General features: G+C 45.1%; 1 protein-coding gene across 2 annotated transcripts in view; it reads left to right on the forward strand.

The window, feature by feature from the left end:
• Positions 1-14,168, forward strand: part of CHRNE (cholinergic receptor nicotinic epsilon subunit) — a 51,680-nt gene that overhangs the window by 36,439 nt on the left and 1,073 nt on the right. The window contains exons 10-11 of one of the 2 annotated variants that reach the window (XM_073622986.1): positions 2,185-2,443; positions 11,368-11,501. In XM_073622986.1, the coding sequence (XP_073479087.1) occupies positions 2,185-2,443; positions 11,368-11,501 (393 nt within the window). The remainder of the gene's footprint in view (positions 1-2,184; positions 2,444-11,367; positions 11,502-14,168) is intronic. The other variant, XM_073622987.1, reaches the window with a different exon arrangement.

Genomic DNA, 14,168 nt, shown 5'->3' on the forward strand with positions numbered 1-14,168 from the left:
CATCTCTATGACCGTCGGAGGCCCGGAAATAAACGAAGCTGCGATCACGGCTGTCAGCATGAGATCGGTGAATTTTTTTTTCCCGATCTCATGCTTTCCAGCCTGGAGGAGTGATGTGGGGTCTTATTGACCCACATCTCTCCATAAAGAGGACCTGTCACATAGATTCCTATTACAAGGGATGTTTACATTCCTTGTAATAGGAATAAAAGTAATAAAAAAAAAAATGTTAAAAAAAGTGTAAAAATAAAAAAAATTAAGTAAAAAATAAATAAATAATAATAATAAAAAAAATTTTAAAACGCCCCTGTCCCCGGTAGCTCGTACTCAGAAGTGAACGCACACAAAAGTCCTGCCCACATATGTAAACGCCGCTCAAACCACACATGTGAGGTATCGCCGCATGCGTTGGAGCGTGTGCAACAATTCTAGCACTAGACCTCCTCTGTAACTCTAAACTGGTAACCTGTAAAAATTTGAAAGCGTCACCTATGGAGATTTTTAAGTAATGAAGTTTGGCGCCATTCCATGATTGTGCGCAATTTTAAAGCGTGACATGTTAGGTATCTATTTACTCAGCATAACATCATCTTTCACATTATACAAAAAAATTGGGCTAACTTTACTGTTTTGTTATTTTTTAATTCATGAAACCTTTTTTTTTTTTTCCAAAAAAAAGGCGTTTGAAAAATTATTGCGCAAATACCGTGTGAGATAAAAAGTTGCAATGACCGCCATTTTATTCCCTAGGGTGTCTGCTAAAAAAAACCATATATAATGTTTGGGGGTTCTGAGTAATTTTCTAGCAAAAAAATGATGATTTTTACATGAAGGAGAGAAGTGCCAGAATAGGCCCGGTATTGAAATGGTTAATGGTTCATCATTTGCACCATCCAGCAAGATCAGCTGGCCAGTAACAATGGTGGGATGTGTAGTCCAAAAACATCTGGTGCGTTTCAAGGGTGTCCCCTCTTTCTCAGAGACCTGAGGAAGAGGGAACACCCTTGAAATGCATCAGCTGTTTTTGGACTACACATCCCACCATTGTTACTGGCCAGCTGATCTTGCTGGACGATGCAAATGATGGACTTTACACTAAATGCTTGATTTTATTACTCGTTTGTGAGTATGCATTTTTATCTCTTATACATTAAAGTGTTGCGAAGGTAATGCACAAGGCTGGTGCGCCCTCTGTTCCTTTTTCCTTTTTAGACTACAAACTTAGTACAAGAGATGGTCAGAGACTGCAAACATATTATGGAAATGGCCAAAGACTGCAGCCTTACTCCTGGTGATGGTCAGAGACTGGATACATACTACAGGAGAGGGTCAAAGACTGCGTGCTTAAGAGAAGAGATGTTAGAAACCAAACACTTACTACAGGAGATGTCAGAAACTGCTGACTTTTGACAAAAGATGTTGGACATTGCAGACCCACTGTAGGAGATTGTCAGAGACTGCAGACTTACTACAGGAGATGGTCAGAGACTAAAGACTTACTACAAGAGATGGTCAGAGACTGTAGACTTACTACGGGAGATGGTCGGAAATTGCAAACATACTACAGGAGATGTCAGAGACAGCAGACCTAATACCAGGAGATGTTCAGAGATTGCAGAAATACTACAGGAGATGATAAGAGACTGGGTACATACTAGTGGAGATGGTCAGCAACTGCAGACTTATTACTGGAGATGGTCAGAGACAGCAGATATACTACAGGAGATTGTTGGCGACTGCAGACTTACTACAGGAGATGATCAGAGCCAGCAGACATATTACCAGGAGATGATCAGAGACTGCAAACATACTGCCAGGAGATAGTCAGAGACTCCAAACATAATACAGGAGATATTGGAGACTGAAGACTTACTACAAGAGATGGTCAGAGAGTGCAGACAAACTACAGGAGATGGTCTGAGGCTGCAGAACTACTAAAGTAGATGGCCAGAGACTGGAGGAAACTGTAAGGAGCACAAATGTGGGAGCCTTCATTTGTAAAGGGGCTGTAGATGCCATGGTCTCTAGCAGTCTCTTGTAACAAGCCCCCAGTCTCTGCCTCTCTCATCTGTCCTTCTCAGGTTGGGCCAGGGGCTTTAGAATAACAGAACAGCCAGTTAGCCTTTTCAAGGCCCAGCATGGTCTACAGCCTTGTGAATTCCAGTTTCATGGTCTCTCTTGCAGAGGCTCCTGGAGGTCTTACCTCGATACCTCCACATGAAGGTCGAGCCGTGCGAAGAAGAGGCAACACCAAAGGAGAGGAGGAAGAGCTCCTTGGGGATCATGCTGAAGGCCGAGGAGTACGTGCTGAAGAAACCCCGGAGTGAACTGATGTTTGAAAGGCAGAGGGAGCGACACGGGCTGAGCCGGGACTCCCGGGGCCACAGAGGTGAAGAGGAGGGCGAACCCAAAGGCAAAAAGGGGCAGTGGAGGTGGCGGATAGGTAAGGACAGGGCAGAGAGGCAGCCATTTTGTGCAGAAGCGGCCATATTTGGGCTGACCAAAAATACACCCCAATATAACCTACAGAATGAATTCATTAAGAACTAGCCACATGGAGGGGCCATTATACAAGAACTGGAGCAAATGCGGAGCAGGGACCAACCAATCGACCATTCTCTTTCTTTTCAAAATTGAACTTGATTGGTCGCTTAGCATACCAGTTTTCTTTGCTGTAGTTTTTGTACTTTTCCGTGAACTGACAGTTTGAAAATTGGTTCAGGTGACAAAATGGCTGCCTCATTTTATATCTACAGTGGTACGGGTACACTTAGCAACATAACAAGTAGGGTTCAGGAAGGCCACAGCCCATTGAGTGGGGAAATTTAGCGTATTACTGGAGAGCACGTATTTTGGGTTACTATTGCCGTGTTCTTAGATCCAGTCTGTGTGGACAGTAGGACCACCTTCCTGACTTGGCAGAATCCACAGACAGCCTAACTCTTCAAAAAGATGCAGAAGTTAAAACGAACATTTACTTTAGATAAATTGTAAGAAGACATTGAGGGAGATTTACTAAAACTGGAGCAAACAGAATCTGGTGCAGCTGTCCATGGTAAACAATCAGCTTCCAGGTTTATTTTTAAAGCTTAAAGGGGTTGTAAAGCGTCAAGGTTTTTCAGCTTAATGCAATGCTTTATGGTGAAAAACCTTCTGTGCTGCAGCTGCCCCCCAGAGCCCCCCTTTTACTTACCTGAACCCGTTTGTTCCAGCAACGAGCACGAGCCCAGCGGCTCCAGCAGCTGTCTCCGTCCTCTTTGGATAGATTGATAGCAGCAGGAGCTTCTCCCGCTGCTGTCATTTAAATCCGGTGACACGGGAGCGGAGGGCAGGGTTGAGTCCTGCTGTCTGTGTCAATGGATGCAGCAGCGGGACTTGTGAGCGTGCCTACACAGGTGCCCCCATGGAAAGCGGCTCTCCATGGGGGCAACCGATGAAGAGAAGGTGCCAGGAGTGCTGCCGGGGGACCCCAGAAGAGGAGGATCGGGGCCACTCTGTGCAAAACCCTTGCACAGAGCAGGTAAGTATAATAAGCTTGTTATTTAACCACTTGCCGACCATCCGCCGCAGTTGCACTGCGGCAGAATGCCACGGCTGGGCGAAACGACGTTATGTTACGTCGCTTCGCCCGGTGGCCACTAGGGGCATGAGCGTCGCCGAAGGTGCTCGCGTGCGCCCGCTGCTCGCCCCCGGAGCCGTTGCGAGTGCCCGGCGCTCGCGATCACCGCCGGGCTCCCTCAAACGCTGGTTACACACAAGAACCGGGATCTGTGTGTGTAAACACACAGTTTCTGGTTCTCTGAGGGTAGAAGAGACAGATCGTCTGTTCATACAAAGTATGAACAGCGATCTGTCATCTCCCCTAGACAGTCCCCTCCCCCCTTCAGTTAGAACACAGAGAGGGAACACAATTAACCCCTTGATCGCCCCCTAGTGTTAACCCCTTCCCTGCCAGTGACATTTTTACAGTAATCAGTGCATTTTTATAGCACTGATCGCTGTATAAATGTCAATGGTCCCAAAATGTGTCAAAAGCGTCCGATGTGTCCACCATAATGCCGCAGTCCCGATAAAAATCGCAGATCGCCGCAATTACTAGTAAAAAAAAAAAAAAATTAATAATAAAAATGCCATAAAACGATCCCCTAATTTTGTACACGCTATAACTTTTGCGCAAACCAATCAATATACGCTTATTGTGATTTTTTTTTTTTTTTTTTTTAACCAAAAATATGTAGAATACATATCGGCCTAAACTGAGGAAAAAAATATTTTTTTATATATTTTTGGGGGATATTTATTATAGCAAAAAGTAAAAAATATTGCTTTTTTTTTCAAAATCGTCGCTCTTTGTTTATAGCGCAAAAAATAAAAACCGCAGAGGTGATCAAAGACCACCAAAAGAAAGCTCTATTTGTGGGAAAAAAAGGACGTCAATTCTGTTTGGGTGCAACGTCGCACGACCGCGTAATTGTCAGTTAAAGCGATGCAGTGACGAATCGCAAAAAGTGCTCTTGTCAGGAAGGGGGTAAAATATTCCGGGGCTGAAGCGGTTAAAAAAAAAACAAAAAAAACCCCAAACAAACCTTTACTTTTACTGAACAAGTTGAAGTTAGAAGCCGATTGGTTACTTTGCACAACCGCACCAGATTCTGTGTGCTCCAGTTTTAGTAAATCTCCCCCTATGACTTTCCCTATCCTAAAGGCTACAAAAACAAAAAGGCTGCTGTGGTAACACATGCCTCAACATATTCCATAGTGACTGGATTAAAGTGAACCTGTCATAATAGTAAATTTACTCAGGTACCTGTAAAAGAAAAGAGTATAAAATCTTTCTTGTAACTCGTTTAGCACGACCCCCTAAGGGGCTGCTTGGATTTACCTGCTCATCTGCACTGCCATGACCTGATGAACATTCCAACCCACCTGACACTTTGGGTTCCGACATCTTTGCACCACCTTAAAGCAATGAATCAGACAATGCTGTACGTTTATGTTCTGATAACGTTTACTAGAACGGTTCAAAGAAGACAATGTCTCAAAGAGGAGGCAATAGATCTGCTGAGCCTTGGGCAACAGCGCCAACTCAGCAAAAGAATTCCTCCGAATAACACAAACCAAGTTAGATGCAGGTAAACAGTCTATTACATACACATATACATGAGAGTAATGCTTGCACCTGAAAGGACAAGCAAAGGTTAGGTGATTATGCTGACTACTTCTAAAGGGGAAAACCTTAGCTGGCCAATAAACCTTTAACCCTAATGAGAGGTCAGACTTAATGGCAATGGTATGAGGGCCCTTGTAGCAAGAATGATAACAATTTCCCCGTTGCAGATCTGACGGTCTTCACTGGCAGTCGGAGCTCTTTGACTATATCCAGTAAGGTGTAGTTGCAAGCAATAAGATTTCTTGGAATGGTAAACGCTAAAGGTGTCTATACATAGTGTTCAGGATAGGTTCAGTAAGGTATTCCCAATGTAAAGATGTCTGTGCATTGTGTCCCAGTGAAACTGTGGAAAAGATTTGAAAAATTGGGCAATTGCCCTCTCACCAACGACCAGGCCGATTTGATGCCTTCCAGACAGCAGCTCCCGTAGCGACGCTCGTGCAGCGGATCTGCTGTACCGATCTCTCGATGCGAAGCTCGGGACACAGGTTGTCGGGTGACCGAAGTGGTGCTGAATGATGTCTCACGAACAGCAAGCAGCGCTAGGCCCCTCTCTTCCGGGTTTGAACGTTGTACACAGCGTGGTAGACTGCCACCTCTCCCTCCATGCACGGAGAGGTTCGTCTTGCTTCAGGCCCAGGAGAAAGAGAGCGCCGGTTGGGTCTCTGGCTTCTTTTATAGCTCCTCCCAGCAGTCTCTCTGGTGGTAGCAAAGATCCCTGGGATATGTAGTCCATGTGCAGAGTCATGCGGAGCAATCGCCAGTCTGAGGAACTACTCATCCCACAATCCCTTTAGTTTGGCACACAAACATGATGTCAGTTGATAATACTGGGCACTAGAGGGACATGCAATGCATAGAAATACCGTAGGGTCACTGTACTTTACAATTGTAGTCCACATTGCTATATCCGTAACATCCAACACCACTTCCTTCAGAAGAAATCAACACCCGAAACTTAAAGCGTTTGTTAACCAAAAAAAAAAAAAAAAATAGATTTCCTGGTACCTTTAAAGCAGATTAAAGCACAGTGCTTGTGCTCTGTAATCTGCCCCCCTTCTAAACTATAAAAAAAAAAACCCTGAACTTGCCACTCCCTGTATCCCCTCTCTAAACAGACCATGAAAATCAGGGAAGCTCCGCCCTGATCACCGTGGTCAGAGTACTAGCATGTAGGAGTACCGATACGTTCAGTGAAGTACCTTACCTCCCAACATTTTGAGATGGGAATGAGGGACACTACTAGCAAATGTATGTAGGCATAGGACACGCCCCCTGCCACGCCCCCTTAAAGGAGAATTCATTAAAAAAAAAAAGGTTTATTAAATCCACAAGGGCTTTTTTTTTACACTACTATTCTTTTATATTGGCTTTTAAAATTTACAAATGCAGCAATTTAGAATTTGGATGAAAGGTTTAGCACTGGGAAACACTTTTTGATAGATAAAAAGTGAATTTTATACACAACTATATAGATCAGACCGAAATGGGGGACAAATGATGGGGAAAGAAGGACAGAGGGACATTTCTCCAAATCAGGGACAGTCCCTCGAAATCAGGGACAGTTGGGAGCTATGACGTACTCGCCGATACCGAGACCTTTGCAGTGCCATATGAGCCCATAATAAATGAATGGGCTTAAATAGCACTGCAAACAATTGCATGCGATTTAAAAATGAATGCGGTGCGATTCCTGTCCGAATCACATGTGGTTTCCCCCACCACTCCTATGTGAATCCAGGCTTGTCATAGTGACTGCATGTAATTCAGACAGGAATCACACCGCATTTCTGTTCAAATCGCATTTGATTCTTTGCAGTACTCGTGCAAATGCTTACTATTGGCACTGATACCGATATCAAAGCAACCCTAGTTAAAATATTTGCTAAGGTAGAGAGCAATTGATAGACTAGCCACCAGCGGAAGCTGTGGATATGTCTCTTTCGCTCTCCCCAATAACCATTGCGCTATCAGCCACATATGGGGTGCATAGTTTTCAATGAGTAGGCTAACTCATAGACATGTTATGGCAGTAAAGCACAACCATTGTGTAGCAAAAGCTGATCCTGTAGATGTAGACATGGTGGAAACAAGCAAAGGAAATTCTTCCATGTTGATAAATCCAACAAAGCCAATAAGCTTCATCCATCCATTTTTTGTTTTTAGAGGAAGGAAGTTGGTCGGCTTGGTTGTATTAATCACTTCAGCCCCAGAAGAATTTACCCCCTTCCTGATGAGAGCATTTTTTGCAATTCGGCACTGTGTTGCTTTAGCTGATAATTGTGCGGTCGTGCGACGTTGTAACCAAACAAAATTTATGTCCTTTTTTTCCCCACAAATAGAGATTTCTTTTGGTGGTATTTGATCACCTCTGCGGTTTTTATTGTTTGCGCTATAAACAAAAAAAGAGCGACAATTTTGAAAAAAAAAGCAATATTTTTTACTTTTTGCTATAATAAATATCCCCCAAAAATATATATAAAAAAAATGTTTTTCCTCAGTTTAGGTCGATACGTATTCTTCTACATATTTTTGGTAAAAAAAAAAAAATCGCAATAAGCGTATATTGATTGGTTCGCGCAAAAGTTATAGCTTCTACAAAATAGGGAATAGATTTATGGCATTTTTATTATTATTATTTTTTACTAGTAACGCAATGATCTGCAATTTTTATCGGGACTGCGACATTATGGCGGACACTTTTGACACTATTTTGGGACCGTTGGCATTTATACAGCGATCAGTGCTACAAATAGCCACTGATTACTGTATACATGACACTGGCAGGGAAGGGGCTAAACACTAGGGGGGGGGGCGATCAAGGGGTTAAGTGTGTCCTAGGGAGTGATTCTAACTGTGGGGGGGGATGGGCTACCACTGACATGACAGCGATTACTGCTTCCGATGAAAGGGAGCAATGATCTCTGTCATGTCACTAGGCAGAACAGGGAAATGCCTTGTTTACATAGGCATGTCCCTATTCTGCCTCTCCGTCTCACGATCGCGAGCATCGAGTTTGCGGGACCCACGGCATGCAGACGCGCCGTCGGTGGCGCACGTGCGCCCTCAAGGCGGCAAATTCAAAGGGACGTACAGTTACGCCCATTTGCCTGTACGAGCCATTCTGCTGATGTATATCTGTGTGCAGCGGTCGGCAAGCGGTTAATCAGCTGGTTCGAATTTTCTCAGCTATTGCCCAAAAAAGGCCATTGCTCTTAGTGCTCAGACATGCAAGAGTGTAAATAGTTGTACACTTATTGGGGACTCAGAAGATCGCTCTCAGGTCCGATTGGGTGCACCTTATGTCTCTTAAAGGGATAACCTCTTGGCTATTGCACTGTGCTAAGAGAAGCTCTTAAGGAGTGATTCATAGCTCCCAACTGTTTTTATCTTTCAAAAAGTGTTTCCCAGTTCTAAACCTTTCATCCAAATTCGAAATTGCTGCATTTGTAAATGTTAAAAGCCATTATAAAGGAATAGTAGTGGTATAAAAAAGCACTTGTGGATTTAATTAACCTTTCCTTTGGTTATTTCTCCTTTAACCACTAAGCCACCGCCCACCGTCATATGACGGCGGGACGAGGCTTCTGTTGTTCTGGGCGGACGTCATATGACGTGATCGCCCTCCCGAGCCACTAGGGGGCGCGCGCGTCGCTCGGGACCCGGTGCGCGTGCCCGGCGGTCGCGATGTCCGCCGGGCACCCGCGATTGCCGGGTAACAGAGCAGGACCGTGGATCTGTGCATGTAAACACAGATCCACGTCCTGTCAGAGAGGAGAGGAGACCGATGGCGTGTCCCTTGTACATAGGGACACCGATCGGTCACCTCCCCCAGTCAGTCCCCTCCCCCCACAGTTAGAATCACCTCCTTAGGTCATACATTAACCCCTCGAGCGCCCCCTAGTGTTAACCCTTTCCCTGCCAGTCACATTTACACAGTAATCAATGCAATTTTATAGCATTGATCACTGTATAAATGTGAATGGTTCCAAAAATGTGTCAAAAGTGTCCGATATGTCCGCCGCAATATCGTAGTCACAATAAAAATCGCTGATCGCCGCCATTACTAGTAAAAAATAAATAAATAAATAAAAATGCTATAAATCTATCCCCTATTTTGTAGACGCTATAACTTTTGCGCAAACCAATTAATATACGCTTATCGCGATTTTTTTTACCAAAAATATGTAGAAGAATACATATCGGCCTAAACTGAGGAAAAAATTTGTTAAAAAAAAAAAAAAATTGGATATTTATTATAGCAAAAAGTAAAAAATATTGTGTTTTTTCAAAATTGTCGTTTTTCTTTTGTTTATAGCGCAAAAAATAAAAACCGCAGAGGTGATCAAATACCACCAAAAGAAAGCTCTATTTGTGGGAAAAAAATGATAAAAATTTCATTAGGGTGCAGTGTAACATGACCGCGCAATTGTCATTCAAAGTGCGACAGCGCTGAAAACTGAAAAATGGCTTGGGCAGGAAGGGGGTGAAAGTGCCCTGTATTGAGGTGGTTAAGGGGGCGTAACAGGGGGTGTGTCCTATGCCTACATACATTTGCTGGTAGGTGTCCCTCATTCCCATCTCAAAATGTTGGGAGGTATGGTGATGATCATCATGAGAATTAGGGATTTGCAAACCTTTGATCTGACATTATGGTTGGCCTCAATGGGCCGGTTGTATCTGTAAGATTAGATGTCCAGAGCACCCCACCCCCCTTCTTACAACAGATGTCAAGAGCCCCTCCACCATCAGAAGTCAAGTGCCCCCCACTATCCCTTACATCACAGTGCACCCCCTTACCTCCTGCTGCTACCAGGAAGAAACTGGGGGCGGAGCTGGAAAGCAGAAAGCGCAGGGTCTGTAGGAGGACCAGAGGAGGGATGGAGTCAGCTGCCATTGTCTGCTGAATGTTGAGACCAGGGGAGGCGGAGATGAGGGGGTGCTGCGGCTGCACACAGAGGAACAGGATCTGTCAGGGGAGGTCTGTCCTCCTTTCCACTGCCAACTGCTGAGGCTGGGGCAGGGGCAGAGACGAGGGGAGTGCCACATTTGCAAGAGAGGTGCAAGGGCCACCTGAAATGGCTTGGATAGCTGTATTTGGCCCGTGGGACTTGTGTTTGACACATGAGCCTTAGACAATTCTAGATATAGGACTTTAGCAGATGGTGAGAGAAAAAAATGGGATGCACAAGAGTAAGGGGAAGCAATTCCCAAGCTTGAGCAGTTATTTAAAGCGGAGCTCCAGCCCCCCCCCTCCAAAAATTAAAAGTCAGCAGCTACAAATACAAATATTAGGGAAACCTCGCTGTGCCCCTACTGCGCATGCGTCAAGCGCGCTGCACTTTCTGAATGGCCCGGAAGAGGGGGAAGGAGGAGGGGGGCTGAACTTCCTGCAACAAGGTCTCCCGGAAGAGGGGACGGGTACCTGTCAAAAACAGGTACCCACTGCCCCCTGTAAGGTGCCGAATGTGGCCCGGGATAAGTAGATAAGCGGAGCTTCCACTTTTGAGTGGAACTCCGCTTTAAAAACTGGATCCGCCTAGCGGCAGTTAAAAATAAAAAAGCAGCTCCGGCTGCAGCGCTCACATATTCTCCAGCACTGTCCTTCGCAGACTTAATTGTCCGTGATCTGGCACCAGCCCTTTTTGCATGTTCAGTGACAACCCATTTGACACTTAGCACCCCCCCCCCCCCTTCACAAAGAATGTGGCTTTGAAATCACGCTACCTCAGCGCAATTTCAAAGCAGCAGGACAGTGCGATTTAATCTGCGGCTTGCCGACATTTGTGCAATTTCCTGCACAGATGTCAATGCAAGTCGCACCGGTGTGAACGGGGGCTGAATCCACTTCCTGTAGGCCCACAAGGTGCCAAGAGCCCATTTGCAGGAAAATTCTACAGAGGACCGCACTATGGCATTATATGTGCCAGAAAAAGAAGAGAGTGAAGAGGACCTGTGCTGTTGCTCAACTGGATTAAAGGCACCTAGGGGAAAGGTAGGGTTAATGAATTTGAAGGGTCAGGGGGGGCTTCTATGAGGGGAAGGTGGCAATAAGGGGAGGGATCTGGAACCCAGAGTTGGGCTTTAACAGATAACAGAGGAGGACTGTATATCGGAGAGCTGAGACTTCTAGTGATGAACATGGACTCTGTAATGGTCTATTTCGGTCAATAACCGCTCATCTTGCTCTGTTGCAGTTGATGGATTTGATGTCGGGGCGACTACTCCCCTATTTAAGAATCTGGCCCACTGTGCCCCGGAGATAAAGGAGTGTGTGGAGGCCTGCAACTTCATCACCTCCAGCACAAAGGACCAGAATAAGACCAGTGCGGTAAGTCCTGTGCACACCAACGCTTTCCCAATAATACCTTGCATGAGATTTATGGAACATTTTATTGGCTTGACACATCAACACATTAAATATGGAATGTGTTTTAATATTTTTCTTTATAATGCAATGGAGGAGATTTACTAAAACCAATGCACATAGAATCTGGTGCAGCTGTGCATAATAACCAATCAGCTTCCAGGTTTTAGCCCTGGTTCACATTGCAGCGATTTGGCATGTCAAATCGCATGCCAAATAGGCAGCTATTGCTGGCAATGGCACCGTCCGAATCGGTGTGACGCCGCATTTGCTGCACCAATTCCCAAAAGTAGTTTCTGTACTTTTGGCGACTTCGGGGGGGGGGGGGGGGATTTCAATAGACATCTGTGCAAAAACCCGCACGCGTCTCTGAAGTCACCCCCGAAGTCGGGGACTGACATGCGGGAATGAAATCGTGCGAGTTCAGCTGAACGCGCACAACTTCATTCCCGCTGTCAGTGTGAACCCGGGCTTATTGTCAAAGCTTAATTGAGCAAGCTGAAGTTAGAAGCTGATTGGTTGCCATGCACAGCCGCACCAGTTTTGCCTTTAGTTATCCTTTAGCCCACGTTCACATTGGGGCGATCTGGCATGCGATTTGACATGTCAAATCGGCGGCTATTGCTGGCAATGGCACTGTCCGAATCTGTGCGACACTTTGCAGCGCCGCACCAATTCCCAAAAGTAGTTCCTTTACTACTTTTGGCAACTTCGGGGGCGATTTGAATAGACATCTGTACAGGAACCTGCACAGATGTCTGTCAAATCGCCCCCCGAACTCGGACTGCATTGCCAGTTTGAAATCGTTGCGACTTCAGCTGAACTCACACGATTTCTAACCCTCATCAGATTAAACTCTCTGCAGACTACATTTCAAATCCTTTTGGCAGGTAAGACACTTAAAGCAGATTTCCACCCAAAAATGGAACTTCCGCTTTTCGGAATCCCCCCCCCCCATCCGGTGTCACATTTGGCACCTTTCAGGGGGGAGGGGAGAGCAGATACCTGTATAATCCAGGTATTTGCTCCCACTTCCAGGCATAGATATCTGCGAGTACCTGCAGATATCTATGCCATATCCGGCGCCTCCTCCGTCCCCCCCGCTGTCTTCTGGGAGACACAGATCCCAGAAGACAGCAGAGACCTGTGGGATCGCGCATGCACAGTAGGGAACCAGGCTGTGAAGCCGCAAGGCTTCACTTACTGGTTCCCTTACCGAAGATGGCGGCGCCTCCACTCGAGAGCCGAGAAACGGGTTGGCTTCGGGTGCCGACATCGCGGGCGCCCTGGACAGGTAAGTGTCCATATTTTAAAAGTCAGCAGCTGCAGTATTTGAAGCTGACTTTTAAAAAAAAAATTGGCAGGACCTCCGCTTTAAACTATGCATTAAACTAGTTAAAGTTAGCTTCTGCCCATAGAACCAAATACAGAAGCATGGCAGTATGTGTCAATGCACAAGCGAAGATGCCGCATACCTCTTTGGTTGGCTGGTGCCAGCTCAGATGTTGGCTCTCTGCAAGAGCCCAAGGAATTTTCAGCATTCGAGGCTTCCAAGTGTTTTTGGTACCACACACACCAGCCCCTACCATCACTACTGTGTACTGTAGGGACGTGGTGATCGGTGGGAGGAACCACTGAGCACAGCGAGGAATACCAGATCAACAATCCTGGGACTGTTTGATTCAGAAGAAATGTTGATGACTCTTTATCATATTAGAAAGAAATGTCGATGACTCCTCTTTATCATATTAGTGTTCAGAGGCGCGGGAGAGTGAAGGATCAGAGGTGCTTTTTTTTTTTTTTTTTTTTCCCCTGGAAAAGTGTGATATATAATATTTTTTTTTTTATTTTAAAGTCCCTTTGAATTATTTCCTAAAGAAAATATAGAGTTCAGGAAGGGCCTCCTTAAAAACCTAATCCCAATCTTATTTTGGTTTGGATGTTGCAGGAGAGTCATAGGGAGAGATTTACTAAAACTGGAGTGTACAAAATCTGGTGCAGCTCTGCAACAGAAACCAATCAGCTTCCAGGTTTTTTGTTAAAGCTTAATCAAACAAGCTGAAGTTAAAAGCTGATTGGCTACCATGCACAGCTGCACCAGATTTGCACTCTCCAGTTTCAGTAAATCAACCCCACAGTTTGTTATTGTTGTCTGTCTACCTATTATCGTGTTTCCCCGAAAATAAGCCCGGGTCTTATATTAATTTTGTCAGTAAAAGACACAGTAGGGTTTATATTCGGGGTAGGTCTTACCATGTAATGTGCTGTCTTCTCTCCCCCCCTCTCTCCCTGCCTGACAGGAATCCCCAGTGTGAACCAAGTTTAAAATGCTTGTAAAATCCTATTATTACAGTAGTATATAATGTACAATGTGTGTGTGTTTCTGCAATATAAAATTGTGCCAAATACCTTCATTATAGCGCCGCTCTGCGCTTCTGTGACCCGCCAGAGCTCTCTTCCCCACAATTATATTACAGAAACGCACACATTGTGCATTATATTCTACTGTAATAGAGTGGATTCAAGGATTTTACAAGCATTTAAAACTAGGGCTTATTTTTGAGGTAGGGCTTATATTCCACCCCTGCTGGTAAATAACGCTAGGTCTTATTTTCGGGGAAACACGGTAGG

The sequence above is a fragment of the Aquarana catesbeiana genome, linkage group LG03 (assembly GCF_042186555.1).
Source record: "Aquarana catesbeiana isolate 2022-GZ linkage group LG03, ASM4218655v1, whole genome shotgun sequence".
NCBI lineage: Eukaryota > Metazoa > Chordata > Amphibia > Anura > Ranidae > Aquarana > Aquarana catesbeiana.